Raw genomic sequence first — 16637 nt, forward strand, 5'->3', positions numbered from 1 at the left:
AGTGTACATACTGTACTCATAAACAGTACACTCTCTCCACATCCAGGGCTTTGTTCAACTCAGAGCAAACTATATTAATGGTCTTTATTCCATATGGAAAAGTACAGTAGCTGTGCAAAAACAAACTACATAACAAAAGAATAAGACATAAAAATATCAAAGAAAACAATAAATAAGCCAAAGTAATCATATGCAGACTCATGAAAAGCTTGTAAAAAGGGACAAAGCTGTTTTTACAAAGTACACACTATACACACAGAACAAATGCTTTAGAATGACAATGGAATATTCCAACTTGTACAAAACACTCTCACAGGAACTTCATTACAACTCTTCATTTTGAAAACACTTCTGTAAATATAGAATTTTCTTCTCCCCAACTCTGGAAAATAAATTTCACACCCCATCCTATAAAACAAATGCACATCCAATGCTTTCAAATTGTTATAATAAAACCTTCAAATAACACATCATGTTTTCATATAAAAACACCTTTTTCCTGTACCTTATCACCACAAATGAATGATACATAATTTTGGACTTTAGCACCTTAAAGGTGTTTATATAAACTATATAAAGTGCAGGTTACAAGTATAATGATAACATGCCATAATATATTATTCAGTGCAATAATCAGCATGGTTGAAGCTTTAAAAAAAACATGCATTTAAATCTATGGCTGTATTTTTTTTTGGATTAACTATTTGAAAATAAAATTATATTTACATGTTTTAAGTAAAACCTGACCACCTTTGATATATACATACATATATATTCAGAGAGTGTGACTGTAAAGAGTGATTTTATCGACTGAGCAGAATGTGAACACCTAAATGAGTTTTTATCTTTCAAAGCAGTCACCGTGGGATTTCACCCCAGCAACGTTGCCATTGATCACATTTCTAGAACCCTCCTTCTAGAACTTCCTTCACACTGAGAGAACTATTTGCACTGTTTTATAGTTAATACTTTACTTCTGCCCAGAACAGCAACATCAGCCTTGATTTTGTTCACTTTGGACTAAGTTTCCCTTCAAAAGAGAACATAAAGCCTTCAGGGAGGACAGAGCTATAGGCTCTGAAGGCAATTCTAAAAGAGCAGTTCCAAAAATGGTACTGAACAATGACAACACTGTTGAAATAAATGCATAGCATCTCAAGGCAACTTCCTTAATGAAGAAAACAATGATTTGGATATTTGGGTTTTGTTTTGTTTTGAAGGGGGCATGGGGGAGCAATCACATTACTTTATAGTCCCACCTCAGACTCAGCTTGAGGTGACTTAAGAAGTCACTCCTAAATCATGTCTTATGTATTAACCTGGAGGTTTGCTGAGCCACCAATATAGAATAATACTCATTCAAAAAGCATTTATCTACAGTTCTGGGTCACATGTAGTGACTGCTTTTTACCTACAGATCTAGGAGTTTCTTACACACAGGGTGAGAAACGTGTAAATATTCCTTAGAGAAATACTGAGATTTTCATCATATCAAAGACCCAGAAAAGAGATAGTTATGAACAGTCTCAGAAGCAAAGGATACAAGACAGGATCTCCTTGGATGCTCCCTGTTTTATAATTTTACAGTCAGTCATGGCTAACCCTATTTCTGTGTCAATTTTTTCCAGCTCTGCTTGACATTCCAGTTAACATTCTTGTTCATGGTGACTTTTAGCTTCATATTAAAGTGGTTTATCCTACTCTTTTTGATACCACTGATGGTCAATACTTAGTCACATCAGTCCTACAGAAAACATCAAAAACCATAACTGAAAAGTTCTCTGTATTTTTAGAGTGAAACAGCCACAATTAGTAATTAATCCCAGGAACCAGTACACTGTTTGTCTATTTTACACAGCACTGCTCTTAATCCTTACACATTTGATTCTATGAATGATCGCTTTGGTTTTGCTGACGTGATATGACTCCGATGGGTTTCCTTACTCATAGGGGGCTGTTGTTTAGAGATACTCTCCGGATACAAATGAGAGACATTCTTGACTCTCCGGCTGTCTTGACAATGGGCTGATATTTGGCACTTGTTTTCCTCAAGTTCCTTCAACTGGGCCCCATTGTGGACAATTCCACCCAGGGGGGAAGCAGAACACATTTTAGTTTGGTTATTGTATCCTCCTGCCTGTTTGACAGAGGGCTGCTGCTCACAGTGTGAAGACTGCAGGCCAGCTGCAGATGGGTTTGTCAGTAACCCCTCGGTCACTTGGCAATGCCAAGTACGGTTGGATGGATTTCCCTGCTGTTGGAATCTTGCAGTCTTATCCATAATGCCCATGAATGGAGTATTGCGTGGTCTGTGTTCAGCTGTACCACTCTGAACCTGGTTGTTAGCCACCTTCTCCTTATTTCTTGCATCTGCCCCTTGGGCCTTCAAGCCATCTGAAAAACTGCTACTTGAAGCTAAATTGCTGGCTGAATTGGACATTTTCATGCTTCCAGATGGAGAACCATTAGAGGCTGAATTAGCCAGAGAACCTACGTGCCTCATATCACTACAATTCACTGACACACTTTGGTTTGGAGGGGCTATATCCATAGCTAAGGAAGCATGAGCTAGAAGCCTCTCTGCAGTTTTAACCTTGCTTGGTAAAGGATATGCAGAGCCACCCTCGCTGCGCTGCAGATGTGCATTCTGGCTGATGCCCAGCCGGTCACCATATAGGCCAGAGTTGGGTGCTGCGGTGAAAGAACCTGTCCCCTCTAAATGCTGGCTTCTGTTAGTGAGAATCGCAGGGGACCTTCCTGGCATGGGACTTGGGGGAGGATTCTGAGAAGAAGCCTGAATTTTCACACCACTAGTACCTACTCCAGTTCTCAGGTTAGACTGAAGAGAACTCAAGTGCTGGTTAGTTTTCACAATCTGTGCCCGCTTAGTAGGCTGCATTATCAAACCTGGCTGAACAATTGGCTCCCTTGGGAGCTTACTGCTTCCTGGCCTATTCGTGGGTGAAGCTGGTCTTGCTTTTGGCTGCAGCCCTTCCTGAAAGGTTCTACTATATGGTGCAGGTGCTGAGGAAGAGGGCTGAGGCCTCACAGGCAGTGAAACCAAGTCCCCGGGCTGCACTGTCTCTTCCTCTTCAGCCTCCTCTGTGGGAAAGTGATCATCCAGTCCAGGAGCTGGGGCTTCTTCCTCATTGTCCGAGTCGTTGGCTGGGGCCAAGGGGGGGCACTGTTGCTTCTGCTGCTGGCTTCTTTGCAGCTGTTTGCATTCTTCTTCTACACGACTCAGAAGCCTCTTGATTTCTTGGTTGGTGGGACAAAGCTTCACAGCCTCCTGCAGATCAGCCAGAGCAGCCACAAATTGCCTTTGTAATAAAGAAAAAAGATTAAAATTGTGAGATATGCATAAAATTTTTGCTTGGGAAAGAGAGTAGGGAAGGAAACCTTTGGAGTACATAACTTCTGTGCCAATGAATTTCAGAATGGTAGTGGGTCTTAGGACTCTCCCTCCACCAAAACTTCAAGTGGGCAAAGAGAGAAGAACAATCCCACCCAGAGTAAACACCCTAACCATCAAAAACAAATAGTTCAGTGCTTCTGACTTAACTCCCTTCACTCTTTGTCATGTTATAACAACACCTTATAAAATATTCTCAATGTGGGGGAAGCTAGGTGGCACAGTGGATAAAGCACCGGTCCTGGATTCAGGAGGGCCTGAGTTCAAATCTGGCCTTAGACACTTGACACTCGCTGTGTGACCCCGGGCAAGTCACTTAACCCTCAGTGCACCCACCCCTCCAATGTTCTCAATGTTTTTATTACTGGCCCTTATGATGGATCAGCAGTGAGAAAAGGCCTCCACACTCTAACATGCAGCTATTTCCTAGATGACAGAAAAGTATTTAACTGACAGGAGTCAATCCACTCTAGGAACATAGGTAACTAGGAAGAACTTCAAACTAAGAGGAACCTAGCACAAAATCTCAACTGGTCAAAAAACAAGAATACCATTACCACAGAGATGCCAGGAGACAAAATGCAGCACCACTGATAAGAATGTTAAAAGTGATGAAAAGTATATGGAAGATACTTGTGAAACAATTCCATTAATTTATCAGGAGGTGAATATTTCGGGACAGTGCCAAAGATAAAGCTGTTCCTCTAAGCCACCTGCATATAAAGTACCTGCTATTCCTCTTTGCTCTTGCTCTGGCATAATATGCTTCATAGGATTTTGGTTTCAACTCCAGAGCCTTGGAAGCAAATTCTTCTGCCATGCCAAAGTCCTGATATCAAAATATAAAGGACATTAGTTATACAGAAATACTAAAGCATAAACCTAGGTTAATCCCTTTTGCTGATTTCAAAGGCAACTGTTGGGAAGAGAATGGGAATATTAATTATTAACAGTATCTCTGCCCTGGCAGCTACAAATCAGCAGACAGAAAAACCTTTAAAACTTAAGAAAGGGTTAGGATAGGGCAGCTAGGTGGTGCAGTAGATAAAGCAGCGGCCCTGGATTCAGGAAGACGTGAGTTCAAATCTGGCCTCAGACACTTGACACTTACTAGTTGTGTGACCCTGGGCAAGTCACTTAAACCTCATTGCCCCGCAGAAAGGAAGAAAAGAAGGGAGGAAGGAAGGAAGGAAGGAAAGGTTGAGATAAAGAGTAGAAATTTTCAGAGACTGGGAAGATTAACACCCAGGGGAAAACAATCCCTTAACAGTATGGACAATTAGTCCCAACTTTTGCAGTTAACTGGGTGATCTCAAGCAAGTCAGTCTCCCTGGGGCTCAGGTTCCTCACCTGCAAAAGGAAAAGAATCTTTAAAGGTGACATTGATCATGACATAATTCCTCATATGCTACTATCACAGAAATTAAACTCTCTAAAAAAGACAGCACATGCATAATTTTCCGTGGTTTAAGAGCGTAGAATGGCTGACATGACAGAACTTACATTTGTTTTCCTTCGGCACCGGGACAAGTTCAGATAGAGGGAAACGCGTAGTTCATTGAATGCTTTCATGTCTTCACCAAACCCTTCACGAGGAAATTTCCTTAAGGCACATTGGTATCTCTGGGCTGCTTCCTTCATCTTCCCTTTCTATCAGTCAGAAGGAAAGATTTCAACACAAGGATTCAATGAAGGGAATTTTAAGTATCTGACAGGAATATAGTTTTGCTTTTAACATATTACCTAGAGCTTAAAGGCACTCAAGGTTATTTGACCCCATGAAAATGCCTGGTTGCTAAAGGATTAAGGAGGAGAGTCCTTTAAAAAAATTTAAGAAATTTAACAGAAATTATCCAGAATTTAAAATGGGAAGCCAGGGGGTCATACTAGCTTATTTTCACATACTCCTTACAAAGGGCCTCACACATTCACACAGGACATATTTTTATAAATACAAAAGAAATGTATAAGAAAATTTTTAAATTAATGTAAATTTTAAGATGTTCCTTTTATCTTTCTCTGAGAAACGGTTTCATAAAATGTCTCATCCTGAGATGGAAGGAATCAGATTTTAAAATGTTATCATTCCTAAAACAAGTAGAATCTTGTAGATAAGACAAAACCTAAATTATGTCTGCCAGAGAATAATTTTTTTTCTTTCAAGGAACTAGAAGCAATGGCTAAAAAATCAGAACAGCACCACATTTTCAGTGCTAAAGAAACCTATTTGCTCAGTCATTTCCGTTGCACAGCAGGTATGCAGCCTGTTGAAATTGGCTTGATATTTGTGACATAATTGCCTACCCAAATCCATATTAAAACCACTTCAAAGCCACAGCAACACACACTCTGAACTCAATTTCAAACTGATTCCTTAAGTCAGAAACCCTGCTGGTTATGCTGTGTGAGTTTTAGGGATTTTTTCTTTAAAGAAACAAATAGACATCTGAAGAGAAGAGTATCAACCTCACAGAAAAACTGTGAGGAAGTAATTTTACAAATTTTTGTTTTAATTCCAAATAGTCAGAACTGAAATGAATACTTATAACCAGCATAACATCACACAGTGGAGTACTATTGTGGACAAATTTGAATTCTTTTTAAAAATCAGATCCATTAGTGTATAAATCAAATGGTCTATGGGAATTTTTAAAAGATTCTAGTTAGTCTCCTGAATAGCTAGAAGCCAATTAATGCTAGAGATCATTTGACAATCTCAAGTAAATAACTATCTTGTAGAGATCATAGAAGTTGAGCAGTCACTCAAGTGACAAGGCTAGGAAAATATTTAGGCTTGGATAGGTTTGTGAAATACATGCTATAGAGTCCTCCTGCTCTGACCAGATAATATTATCTTGACTCGCAGTAATGATAACTTCATCCTTTAAATGATGAAACAAATTTGCAGAATTTCAATTCTGGACCTCGTTAGTCAATAAGCATTAAGTTCCTCCTCTGTGCCAGGGACTGTGCTTAGTGCTAGGGATAGAAAGAATGGCAAAAGATAGTCCTTGATCTCAAGGAGCTGACAATGTCATGGGGAAGACAATAAGCAAGTGAAGAATGATTTGAGGGCTAGAAAGAATAGGGAGGAAAATGACTAAATGGGAGTAGAAATCGAAAATAAATAAAACTATGATTTCCTTTTGCTGAATTCAAGTTATTGGGCCAAAATGAACTGTATCCTAGGGTTCCAGAAGAACTACTGACAAATAATTCAAAGATAAGTGACTCAACAAAGAAAGGTTATGGAGAACAAGAGGGGTAACAAAGGACCAAGGAAGGGCAAATATTTTGCAATTTTCTAAAAAGGAAGAGCAGAATGCAAATTGTAAGCAAGTTACTTAAACTGCCTGGGATTCAGTTTAGTCATCTGTAAAATGAAGGGGTTAGGCCACATGGTTGCTAAGAGTCCTTCCACTTCTAAATCTATAATCTTATGATCTGATCTGATAAATGCTAGCCTTTTATTCATATTTCTGCAACTACTAACAAATGAAGTGTGGTCTCTATTCTTCCAGCTTTGGTAATTATATTTGCTAAAGATATAAACAAAGTAGCCATTATTAAATATGAGGTCAGATCTAAAGAAAAATATAATTAAATCTTATAGTCATTTTTGAGATGCAAATGTTAATTATCTAAAAAGAATTTGTGTTTAGTTTTGCTGCCAAAAATGCAAAATAAATGGCTGACATTTTGTGTTTATGAAGTTTGAAACTTTATTTTTTTAAAAAGAGAATCCGTTCTCATAAGGGTGAGAAAAAATTTTTTTAATTTATTTAAAGCTTTTTTTTTAATTTAAAAAAAATTCTAATCAATGTCTCAAAAAATCTAATCCAAGTCTCATATTGGACATGAGGTACCAGGTTAACATCTCATGGGATTTCTACGAATACCAGGTTGTGTGTGCTTTGAAAGGCAACAAAAAGCTGTTCCCTTCCTAAAGTAATGAAACACTACAAGCCAAAGCAGATCTAAAAGTCCTAAGAAGAAAAAGGACACCACCGCTTACCTTGTACAACACATTTCCCTCCTCCATTAACTTCTGTAAGAGGATAATTAGAATATCAGGTTTGGAAGTGGCCATCGCCCAAGCTGCATTTCCTACAAAACAAATGTATTCAATACTAAACAGAAGGCAGCAGTACTGGGAGAAAGAAGGAAAGAAATTCTAATATTCTAACTGCTCTATCATATTTTAAAACTAATGCTGGCTTCAGTAGCTGCACTTGCGAACAACACACAAACTGCTGAAGAGGACCAATGGCTAGTTCTCTAGCTTTCAGTCAACAAAGGAATGAAAGAATATGGGGAGTATACCCATAAAACTAATCTATCTTAAGGTACCTGCTTCACAAGAAAGTTACTGATATTAAGCATTTACTTCTTCCTGGAGTAGAGGGATCTGAAAGAAAGATTCCCTTCTTCCTAAAATCCCTATTGACATGAATACTAAATTTATGTGTTTGGGTCCACCTTTGCCTTTTCTGAGATGCTTACATGACACATCTTAAGCATGCCACTTTATATCATTAACAGTTCAGTGTTTCACTGAAGGCAGTATGTAGGTTCCTAAACTGTAAAATGTATGTGCAGAGTGGAGACCAGCTGACTAGTAAAGTCCCTATCAGTTCTAAATGCTACAGACTGGATGATCTCTAAAGTCCCTACCCTTCCCTTCTCTAACATTCTACAGTTTTCTTTTTTAAAATGATGTCTTGAGGGGGCGGCTAGGTGGCACAGTGGATAAAGCACCAGCCCTGGATTCAGGATTACCTGAGTTCAAATCTGGTCTCAGACACTTGACACTTACTAGCTGTGTGACCCTGGGCAAGTCACTTAACCCCCATTGCCCCGCAAAAAAAAAAAAAATTAATAAAATGTCTTGGGTAGCTAGGTGGTGCAGTGGATAGAGCACCGGCCCTGGAGTCAGGAGTACCTGAGTTCAAATCCGGCCTCAGACACTTGACACTTACTAGCTGTGTGACCCTGGGCAAGTCACTTAACCCCAACTGCCTCACCAAAAAAAAGAAGAAGAAGAAGAAGAATTAAAAAAAAAAAAGATGTCTTAGATTAAAAGTATTCTAACATACATATGTGGGCCCAAACCAATAGGCATGTACAGGCTATATATGAAAAGAGGGGGAATTTTAAAGTCTATAGCTCCTATCTAGCACTACATGGATTGCTCTCATTTCTATATGATTTACAATTCTTATAATAGTAAAACTTTTTTTCAATGCTGGCTGAGCCTTCAGTGATAAAATTTTAGCTTGGTCAAGGGTATAAACAGTTTGTAGTCCCCAATCTGGCAGCTAGGTAATATAGTGGATGGAGTGTCATACCTAGAGTCAAGAAGACCTGAGTTCAAATTTGATCTCAGACACTTATTAGCTGTGTAACCTTGGACAAGTCATTTTAACCCTCTTTGCTTCAGTTTCCTTATCTGTAAAATGAGCCAGAGAAGAATTGGACAAACCACTCCAGTATCTTTGCCAAGAAAACTCCAAATGGAGTCATGAAGAATCAGGCATAAATGAAAACCAACTAAACAACAACAAGAATTCCCTAATCTATACAACAAAGCAAATTTTTGTTTTTAGATTATCTGGAGTAGGGGCAGCTAGGTGGCACAGTGTATAAAGCACTGGTCCTGAATTCAGGAGGACCTGAATTCAAATGTGGCCTCAGACACTTGACACTTACTAGCTATGTGACCCTGGGCAAGTCACTTAACCCTCATTGCCCCACAACCCCCCCCCCTTCCAAAAAAAAATGTGGGTAGATTATCTGGAGTGGATATCATCAATATTTCAAAACAAAATACCTAAAGTTCATTTTGTCTTATCAATGAGTCATCTCAAAATATTCCATTACTGCTACTTTTAAAAAATTTCTTAAGTTGTAGGAACATCATGTTAAGGTGCTATAATAGCAGCTTACATTACATAGCACTTTATGGTTTTTAAAGTGTTTCCACAGGGAAACAAAAACCTATTAGTAACATTAATTTTTGAGCACACAAGTCAAAGAATTTCAGAGCTGGAAGGAACCTGAGACATCCTCATTTTGCAGATGGAGAAACCTAAGTTTCTTTGTTTAGGTTCAGAAAAGTCAAGTCACAGGTAAAGTATCATTAATCAAAGTTCAAACCCAGATCCTCTTTTTCCCAATCCATTTGGCACATCTGTGGTACATCAACTGTTACTCCTAACATGGAAAACAACTCTGTGTGCATATATTCCAGATCTGTTTGTAGGATGGTGGTTTGGAACATATTTTTCCCCAAAGGCAGTATGAACCACTGGCAAGTGAACTAGATATCTAGTCAGAAGACCTAGATTTAGATCCTGGCTGTTATTTTCCCTTTCAGTGATATTCAAGGTTTCTTCTAGCTATAAATCCAGTAACTCCTGCCCATGTATTTTTAGATAATCATCTTCCTCCTTTCCCACCATGTAACATTCTGCCAAAGTCTTAATTCTTCCATAGAACCTTTCAGAGTAACCACAAGTGGCTAATACACTGCCGACTTCCTGTACCAAGGTCACTATAAGATTGAAATGAGAGGAAATTCCAAATATATGACTTTTTAAAATCTGGTGGTAGCTACCTTTCACTAACCCATTCTGAAACTTGAGCCTCCACCCACCTGAGGAAAAAAGGAGTTTTACCAACCTAATTTAGCTCCTTTTCTTAGTAATGTGACCACGACAGATGTGTTCCGACAGCCAATTGCCCTGTCCAAAGGGCGCATGCCACTGTGGTCCACGTGCTCAATGATAGCTCCTTTTTCCACAAGATAGAGCACCTGTAGCAGGGACAAAGTCAAGGCCTTTTAGTTACCATTACACAGCTGAGAGGTATGGGGACATGATGGATCTGTCACTAAACCTGAAGTCAAGAAGAACTCGTTGGAAATCCTACAGCAGACACTGTGTCAATTTTCTGCGACCCCAGAGCAGGTATTTATCCTCTCTGTGCCTCAGTTTTCTCTTCTATAAGAAGCCTATGCCCAAATTTAACAAGAATCTGTCTTGCCTTTATATCTGGATTTAATGACATGAAGAAATACCTGATTCTTATTTTGGAAGCTTGTGACCATTAGCATTCCTGAAGGAAAGTGATGTAGAAAATAAGTCCCAAATGACCAGATTTCCTGGCTGGAAGCCATCCTGTTATGCTGAGCCAACTAGTTTTCATGCATGCATGTAGACAGGTACAGGCGAGTGCACACATGCATGGGGGCACACACACCCCATTCCCAGGCTAGAGAAACCACAAGCACATTCTTATGCCACATTACTTAGGAGCCAGCATTACTGCCATCACAGGTTAAAGCAACAGGCATTTTAGAATTTTAGAAAGATTTAGATCAACAAGGTGAGGATATAAAGCTAGGATGAATATGTGATGAAGGAGCATCCACCATATGTACTTGAATATAATTAACTTCAGGGCATAGGAAAATGAATCAAAGACTGTTATGACATTTGGAATGACAGGTGTGAAACTACAATAATGGGGGAAGGAGTGATGATCTGATGTCACTGCCATGACCAGAAATACGTATGAGAGAGAAAAGAAAAAAGTCTCTATTTAAAAGGCACTATTTATAATGCCTACAATTCTCTATGGGAAAATGTCCCACATTCAACTTTGATGCTTCAGAAGAGAGGGGAGCGGGGGAAGGAGAGAAGGAGGAAAGAAGTGAGAGAGAGAAAGAGACTATGTGAAAGGAGGGGGAGGAGAAGAAGGGAATAGGTAGGACAGGTAGAGGAAAGAAAAGTAGGTAAAAAATATTTTTGAAAATCAGTTTGGGAAAACTTAACAAAATGTACTGGGTCTGAGGTAATTACTCTAATTGCTTTGTGGAACTTGGTGGTCAACCAGACTGTCTGAAGACCACTTATGACAATAGATCTACTACTATCTCCCAAAGCAGTATATTCCACTTATGGATAGACAGCTCTAATTGTTAGGAAGTTTTTCCTTCTATCAGGGCTAAATTTGTCTCTGTAACCTTCCATCCTTTCATCATTCCTAGTTGGACCCTAGCAGAATAACCTGAATACTTGAAGTACTTTTTTGCAAGTATTCCAACACATGACAATCTGATAAAATTTAAATAATCCCCAAAACCTTTTTGTATTTTTAAAGCATGTTCTATCAATGATAACACAAATTATCTAACTAACTATCAGTCTCTTAGATGGTGTTTTTACTATGCTCTGTATATAGACAGTTCTGTCTAAGGAATTACAGATATAACTTTTAATCACATGTTTCAATCCCTATTTGTTAATACTTGTGTTCCTGTCTAGGTATTATCTCATTTTGAGAGGTTGGATGAAAAGATAGATACTCTTTCCCCCAAAAGTCTAATAAAAATGCCGCCTACATGTTTCATATGACATCCCACTCAACCACACCCTGGCAATCTTTCACTTCTTGATATTTACTTCAGTTTTTCTTAACTTTAGCCCTTCTTATTTCTTAACTAAAAGTTGGGGATGGGGGTAGGGTTTTTCAGCATTTCACATCTACTTACAGTATCCGCATCACCATAAAATGCTGCCAGATCTAAGGGTGTGCGTCCATTCTTGTCTGTTTGATCTATTGTAGCTCCCTTCTCAACCAGGTACTGAACTACTCCTCTATGGCCTTTCAGACATGCCCAACTTAATGCCGACAGTCCCTCTTTATCTAGAGAAGAAATAGCTGCACCTGAAATAAAAGCCCAATCACGAGAGAGTTAGTCTCAATTTCAAAAGGAAATGCTAAAAAGCAAACATATCCATGCCTTCCTGCCAAGAGGTCCTGTTCATGAACGCAGTTAATTTTAATTAGGCTTTAATGAAGGATCCTAAGACATGATGTCTCTGTCCATCTACAAACATGGATATATGTTACCTTGGGACAGCAGAAATTCCACAGTGCTGAGATGCCCCTCACAAGAAGCCACCATGAGTGGGGTTCGCCCCTGCTTGTCACTTGAGTTCACATCACAGCCATGTTCTAACAGCAGTCTGACAATCTAAAAAGGAACACTTGAAATAAATCTATTTCCATAATACTTTCAGCCACATGCAGTCTTTACCCTCCCACCAGCAACCTGCATTCGTGGTGTTCCCTTTAGGAAGGAAGAACAACAAAATGCTATTTCTTTTTAAAAGGCTGATAGTTTGGTTTACATGTAAGACTTTCATAATTAGTTTATGGGAACCCTTTGAACACAAATTTTTCAGGTGGTCACCCCACTTCTAAATGTTAATTAAACATGTTAATTGAAATGCTCTTTTTAACATACAGAATTAACAGAGTAATAACGCTCAAGAAAAACTTCTGACCTCAATCTGCTCATGACATCATACCAACAGTTATGGACATGGTAGAAAATAGTACTTGAGAATAGAGCATTAAGAGTTATCACGGTCCATGGTAGGAACAGAAGGGTAAAGTTGGTTTTATTTTTTTTTTTGGGGGGGTGAGGCAATTGGGGTTAAGTGACTTGCCCAGGGTCACATAGCTAGTAAGTATCAATCGTCTGAGGCCAGATTTGAACTCAGGCATTCCTGACTCCAGGGCCAGTGCTCTATCCACTGCACCACCTAGCTGCCCCAAAGTTGGATTTTTATAAACAGTAAAAACAACATTAAAAACAATGAAACAGACTAAACTTCCTTTGAATCTAATGGAATGAGGCAGGTTAGGACATTCCAACTTTTTTTCCCCCAGGGCAATGAGGGTTTAAGTGACTTGCCCAGGGTCCCACAGAGAGTAAGCGTCAAGTATCTGAGGCTAGATTTGAACTCAGGTCCTCCTGAATCCAGGGCCAGTGCTTTATCTACTATGCCACCCAGCCGCCCCCATTCCAACTTCTTTTAAAGACTCCAATTGATCAATAATGTACCTGGAGGTAACCCATTCTCTTAACAAAGCCCTTGGCCATTCACAGTTATTGTATAAGCATTTTTTTTTTTTGGCTACAAAGTCTTTTTTGTTTTTGTTTTGTTTTTGGTGGAGCAGTGGGGGTTAAGTGACTTGCCCAGGGTCACACAGCTAGTAAGTGTCAAGTGTCTGAGGCTAGATTCAAACTCAGGTACTTCTGAATCCAGGGCCAGCGCTTTAACAACTGTACCATCTAGCTGCCCTCGCTACAAAGTCTTGATGCTGAGCCTACTTCATTGGAAAGGTGCCAAAATCTTGGGAGTTGAGGTCCTCAAAAGCCACTGTTCAGTGTACTTTCAATTGTGCTTCTCATCACAGAGGTGACTGTTACTGGGTTTAAAGGAGCTAAAAAGAAAACAAGCCACGCTCCTTTTATGCCACTCACTCTGGCTACAATCCTGATCCATTTGGTTTAGGCAGCCTAACACCAGAGAAAAGCATCCAGGCCTGAAGCACGGAATTAATGGCATGTTATGTTACACCAATGTACTGAAGACTAAACCTTTAGAAACTTAAAGGAAAGAGTCCTTGCATCCAGTCTTCATGGAAAGCCATTCACACTTCTAGCTATGGAACTATTTTTGCAAATCACTGCAAAAGCAATTCCGTGCTGGGAAACTTTATCCAGGAAATTCCTTGTGTAATGAAAGAGTACAGACCAGCTGCTTGCATTCCATGCTGTTTCCGGTTTGGGGACATCCTGCTGCCATGAATTAAAGGGGACCCCACCCGAACATCCAGTGCCAAAGAATTTCACCTGTATTGTGCTATGGGGCTGGTAGGACATTTTTTTTTATATTTTCTAACAAAAGCCTACTTGCAACTGTGCTCAGTTGCCAAAACAACAACAAAAAGGTATTATGGCAAATCCTTTATTATCATAACTGTTCCTACCTATTCTGTCTTTCTATTCTTTTTCCAAGAATATCCTCCCAACCTCCCAAATGTGGGAAGGCTTCATTCAGAAAGTAAGTGAAGAGGCTTTGTCTTCCATGTAGCTGTCAAAACCCAACTCCCCCAGCTCATACTGCAGAAAGCATGAGGCATCTTGTTTCATATACTTGGGTTTACAGACATGGGAAATGCTCCTTGAAGGGAAAAATATGAGAAAGTTCACAGAAGGAAAGGCTGGAAGAAGAAAACAGGTATGGGCCCAAGGAGAGGTTAGCCCTTAAGGGCAGGGGAAAGGGCAAGCAGTCACTCAAATGAAGTTCCCATTCTCCATCTTGTGTCTATTGGATCAGAGCACCATCATATACAGTACCTGCCAGTGGCCCTGGCGCACCGCACAGAACAAAGGTGGGATCCCTCTTTTGTTGGTTCTGGACACAGCCGCTCCACATTGAAGGAGCAATTCACACACTTCCAGCTTCCCTCTTCCTGCAGCAGCCGTCAGAGCTGGGGGAAGATCCAAGAGGTCATTTGTTATCAAGACAACAGTTTTGTTTCTAAACCATGACTTCTGATCAAAAAGAAACAGATACTGACAGGGAACAGAGATGGCCTTCCCACTAGAACTAGGATCCAAAGGCCACCTCAGACGAGTAGAAAACAAGAGAACTAATGGTGTGTGAATATAGATTGAAGCATACTTTTTTGTTAGTTCCTTTATCTGAAGTTTTGTTTTTGTCTGTTTTCTTTCATAACCTGGCTAATGTGGAAATGTTTTGCATGACTGTTCATGTATAGCCTATATTGAATTGCTTGAGTTCTTGCTGGGGGAGACGAGGAAGAGAATTTGAAATACAAAGTCTTTAAAAAAATTGATGTCAAAATTTGTATTTACATGTAATTTGGGGAAATGAAATTCTAACACAAAAACAAAGAAAAAAAGAAAGAAAACAAAGGCATGGAGAAGTGGGATGGCTCAGGTGTGAACACTATCCTAGAGGAGGTTCTCTCCTATTCTGACTTTGCAACATACAGTGGCCAGTGGCTTTTCTATGTAGAAAATACAGCATTGGGGTAGAGGTGTTACTCCAGTAAGAACACCTCAAAATAAGCAACAGGCAGATACCTCTAAATTGATTTCAAAACATATTAATTAAACACCAACGATGTCTTAGTCGTAGACAAAAAGACAAGATTGAAACAGTCCTTATCCTTAAGGAACTTACATCTCACTATAGGAAAATACTTTCAAGGGTAAGTGAATACAATATATAGAGCAAAACTATTTTAGGGATTGGGGGGAAGGCCAGGAACCAACAACTTCTACACAAAGCCCTATAAAAGACAATGGCATATTTAAGGGATTCTGCTTATCAGTGACCTCCTTAGGTCAACTAGTAGAATCTCTGGGTCAATGAGCATGGACATTTTAGTCACTTTATTTGTGTTGGTCCAAACTGTTTTCCAAAGCAGTCATAGTGATGTACTTGTTCACCTATCTTTCTGCGACACCTTCAACATTAACTAGTTCTGTTTTTTGTCAATTTTTAACAGTTTGTAGAGTGTGAGATGAAACCTCAGGGTTGTTTTGATTCTGTAACGATTGGAATGACGACGCCACCTGCTGGAGACTTACTGTAGAAGAGTTCCGCCCATGAAGCGGAGGTCTTTGAGGGCAAGACCAGGAGTCTTTTCTTTGGCGTGAGGAAGCGAAGCGGGCTGGTGGGAGGAGGAAGGAAGAGACTGGCGCTAGCTCTCACTCTCTTTCCTGGGGACTCTGGCAGAGAAGGGAGCTAGAAACTTGCTCTCCCTTTAATAGATAGATGAATGTAGGCCTTTCTCTCTCTTTACCAAATTCTTATTCTCCTTAATAAATGCCTAAAAGTCTAACTCTTGCTAAAGCTTATAATTTATTGGCGACCACTCATTAGATATTTTAGACAGACTAGCTAGAATTTTAGCCCTTAACAATTCCAAACCCAATTTTAATTTTTCTCTCATAGCACTCTGTTTGAAAATCTGTTACATTTTTACATTTCTCAAAATCTCCACTATTCACTAGGTTTATATGCAGCAACTGCACATTCTCAGGCCTTGCAAATAGTAGGCACTCTGATTAAATGCCAACAGCAAAGGAACAATAACTGTGAAATAAATGAGTCTGTTAGTCCTTGGCACTGTTAAACAGGTGGGTCTAAAAATAGCTTCAAGAAGGACACTAAGAATAACTCCATTGGTGTCACCCTTCGGGCTAACTGTAATCTGTTTACTATGAGGAATCCTTTCTGGCCAAAGAACAGCTGTGAATGATGCTGACAACAATGGCAAGGCATTATTCTCAGCTTGATTAGGCTGGAACTAAGGAAAATTTAAAAATCAT

At 39.5% G+C, this 16637-nt stretch overlaps 1 protein-coding gene across 5 annotated transcripts in view; it reads right to left on the minus strand.

The window, feature by feature from the left end:
• Positions 1–182: 182 nt before the first annotated feature.
• Positions 183–16637, minus strand: part of TANC1 (tetratricopeptide repeat, ankyrin repeat and coiled-coil containing 1) — a 285098-nt gene continuing 268643 nt past the window's right edge. For all 5 annotated transcript variants that reach the window (XM_043995708.1, XM_043995707.1, XM_043995705.1 and 2 more), the window contains 8 exons: positions 14631–14764; positions 12329–12452; positions 11967–12142; positions 10094–10226; positions 7428–7519; positions 4916–5062; positions 4141–4241; positions 183–3320 (listed from right to left, as the gene is read on the minus strand). In XM_043995708.1, coding sequence (XP_043851643.1) covers positions 1874–3320; positions 4141–4241; positions 4916–5062; positions 7428–7519; positions 10094–10226; positions 11967–12142; positions 12329–12452; positions 14631–14764 — 2354 coding nt within the window. In that variant the 3' untranslated portion in view covers positions 183–1873. The remainder of the gene's footprint in view (positions 3321–4140; positions 4242–4915; positions 5063–7427; positions 7520–10093; positions 10227–11966; positions 12143–12328; positions 12453–14630; positions 14765–16637) is intronic.

This window comes from Dromiciops gliroides, chromosome 3 (genome assembly GCF_019393635.1).
Source record: "Dromiciops gliroides isolate mDroGli1 chromosome 3, mDroGli1.pri, whole genome shotgun sequence".
NCBI lineage: Eukaryota > Metazoa > Chordata > Mammalia > Microbiotheria > Microbiotheriidae > Dromiciops > Dromiciops gliroides.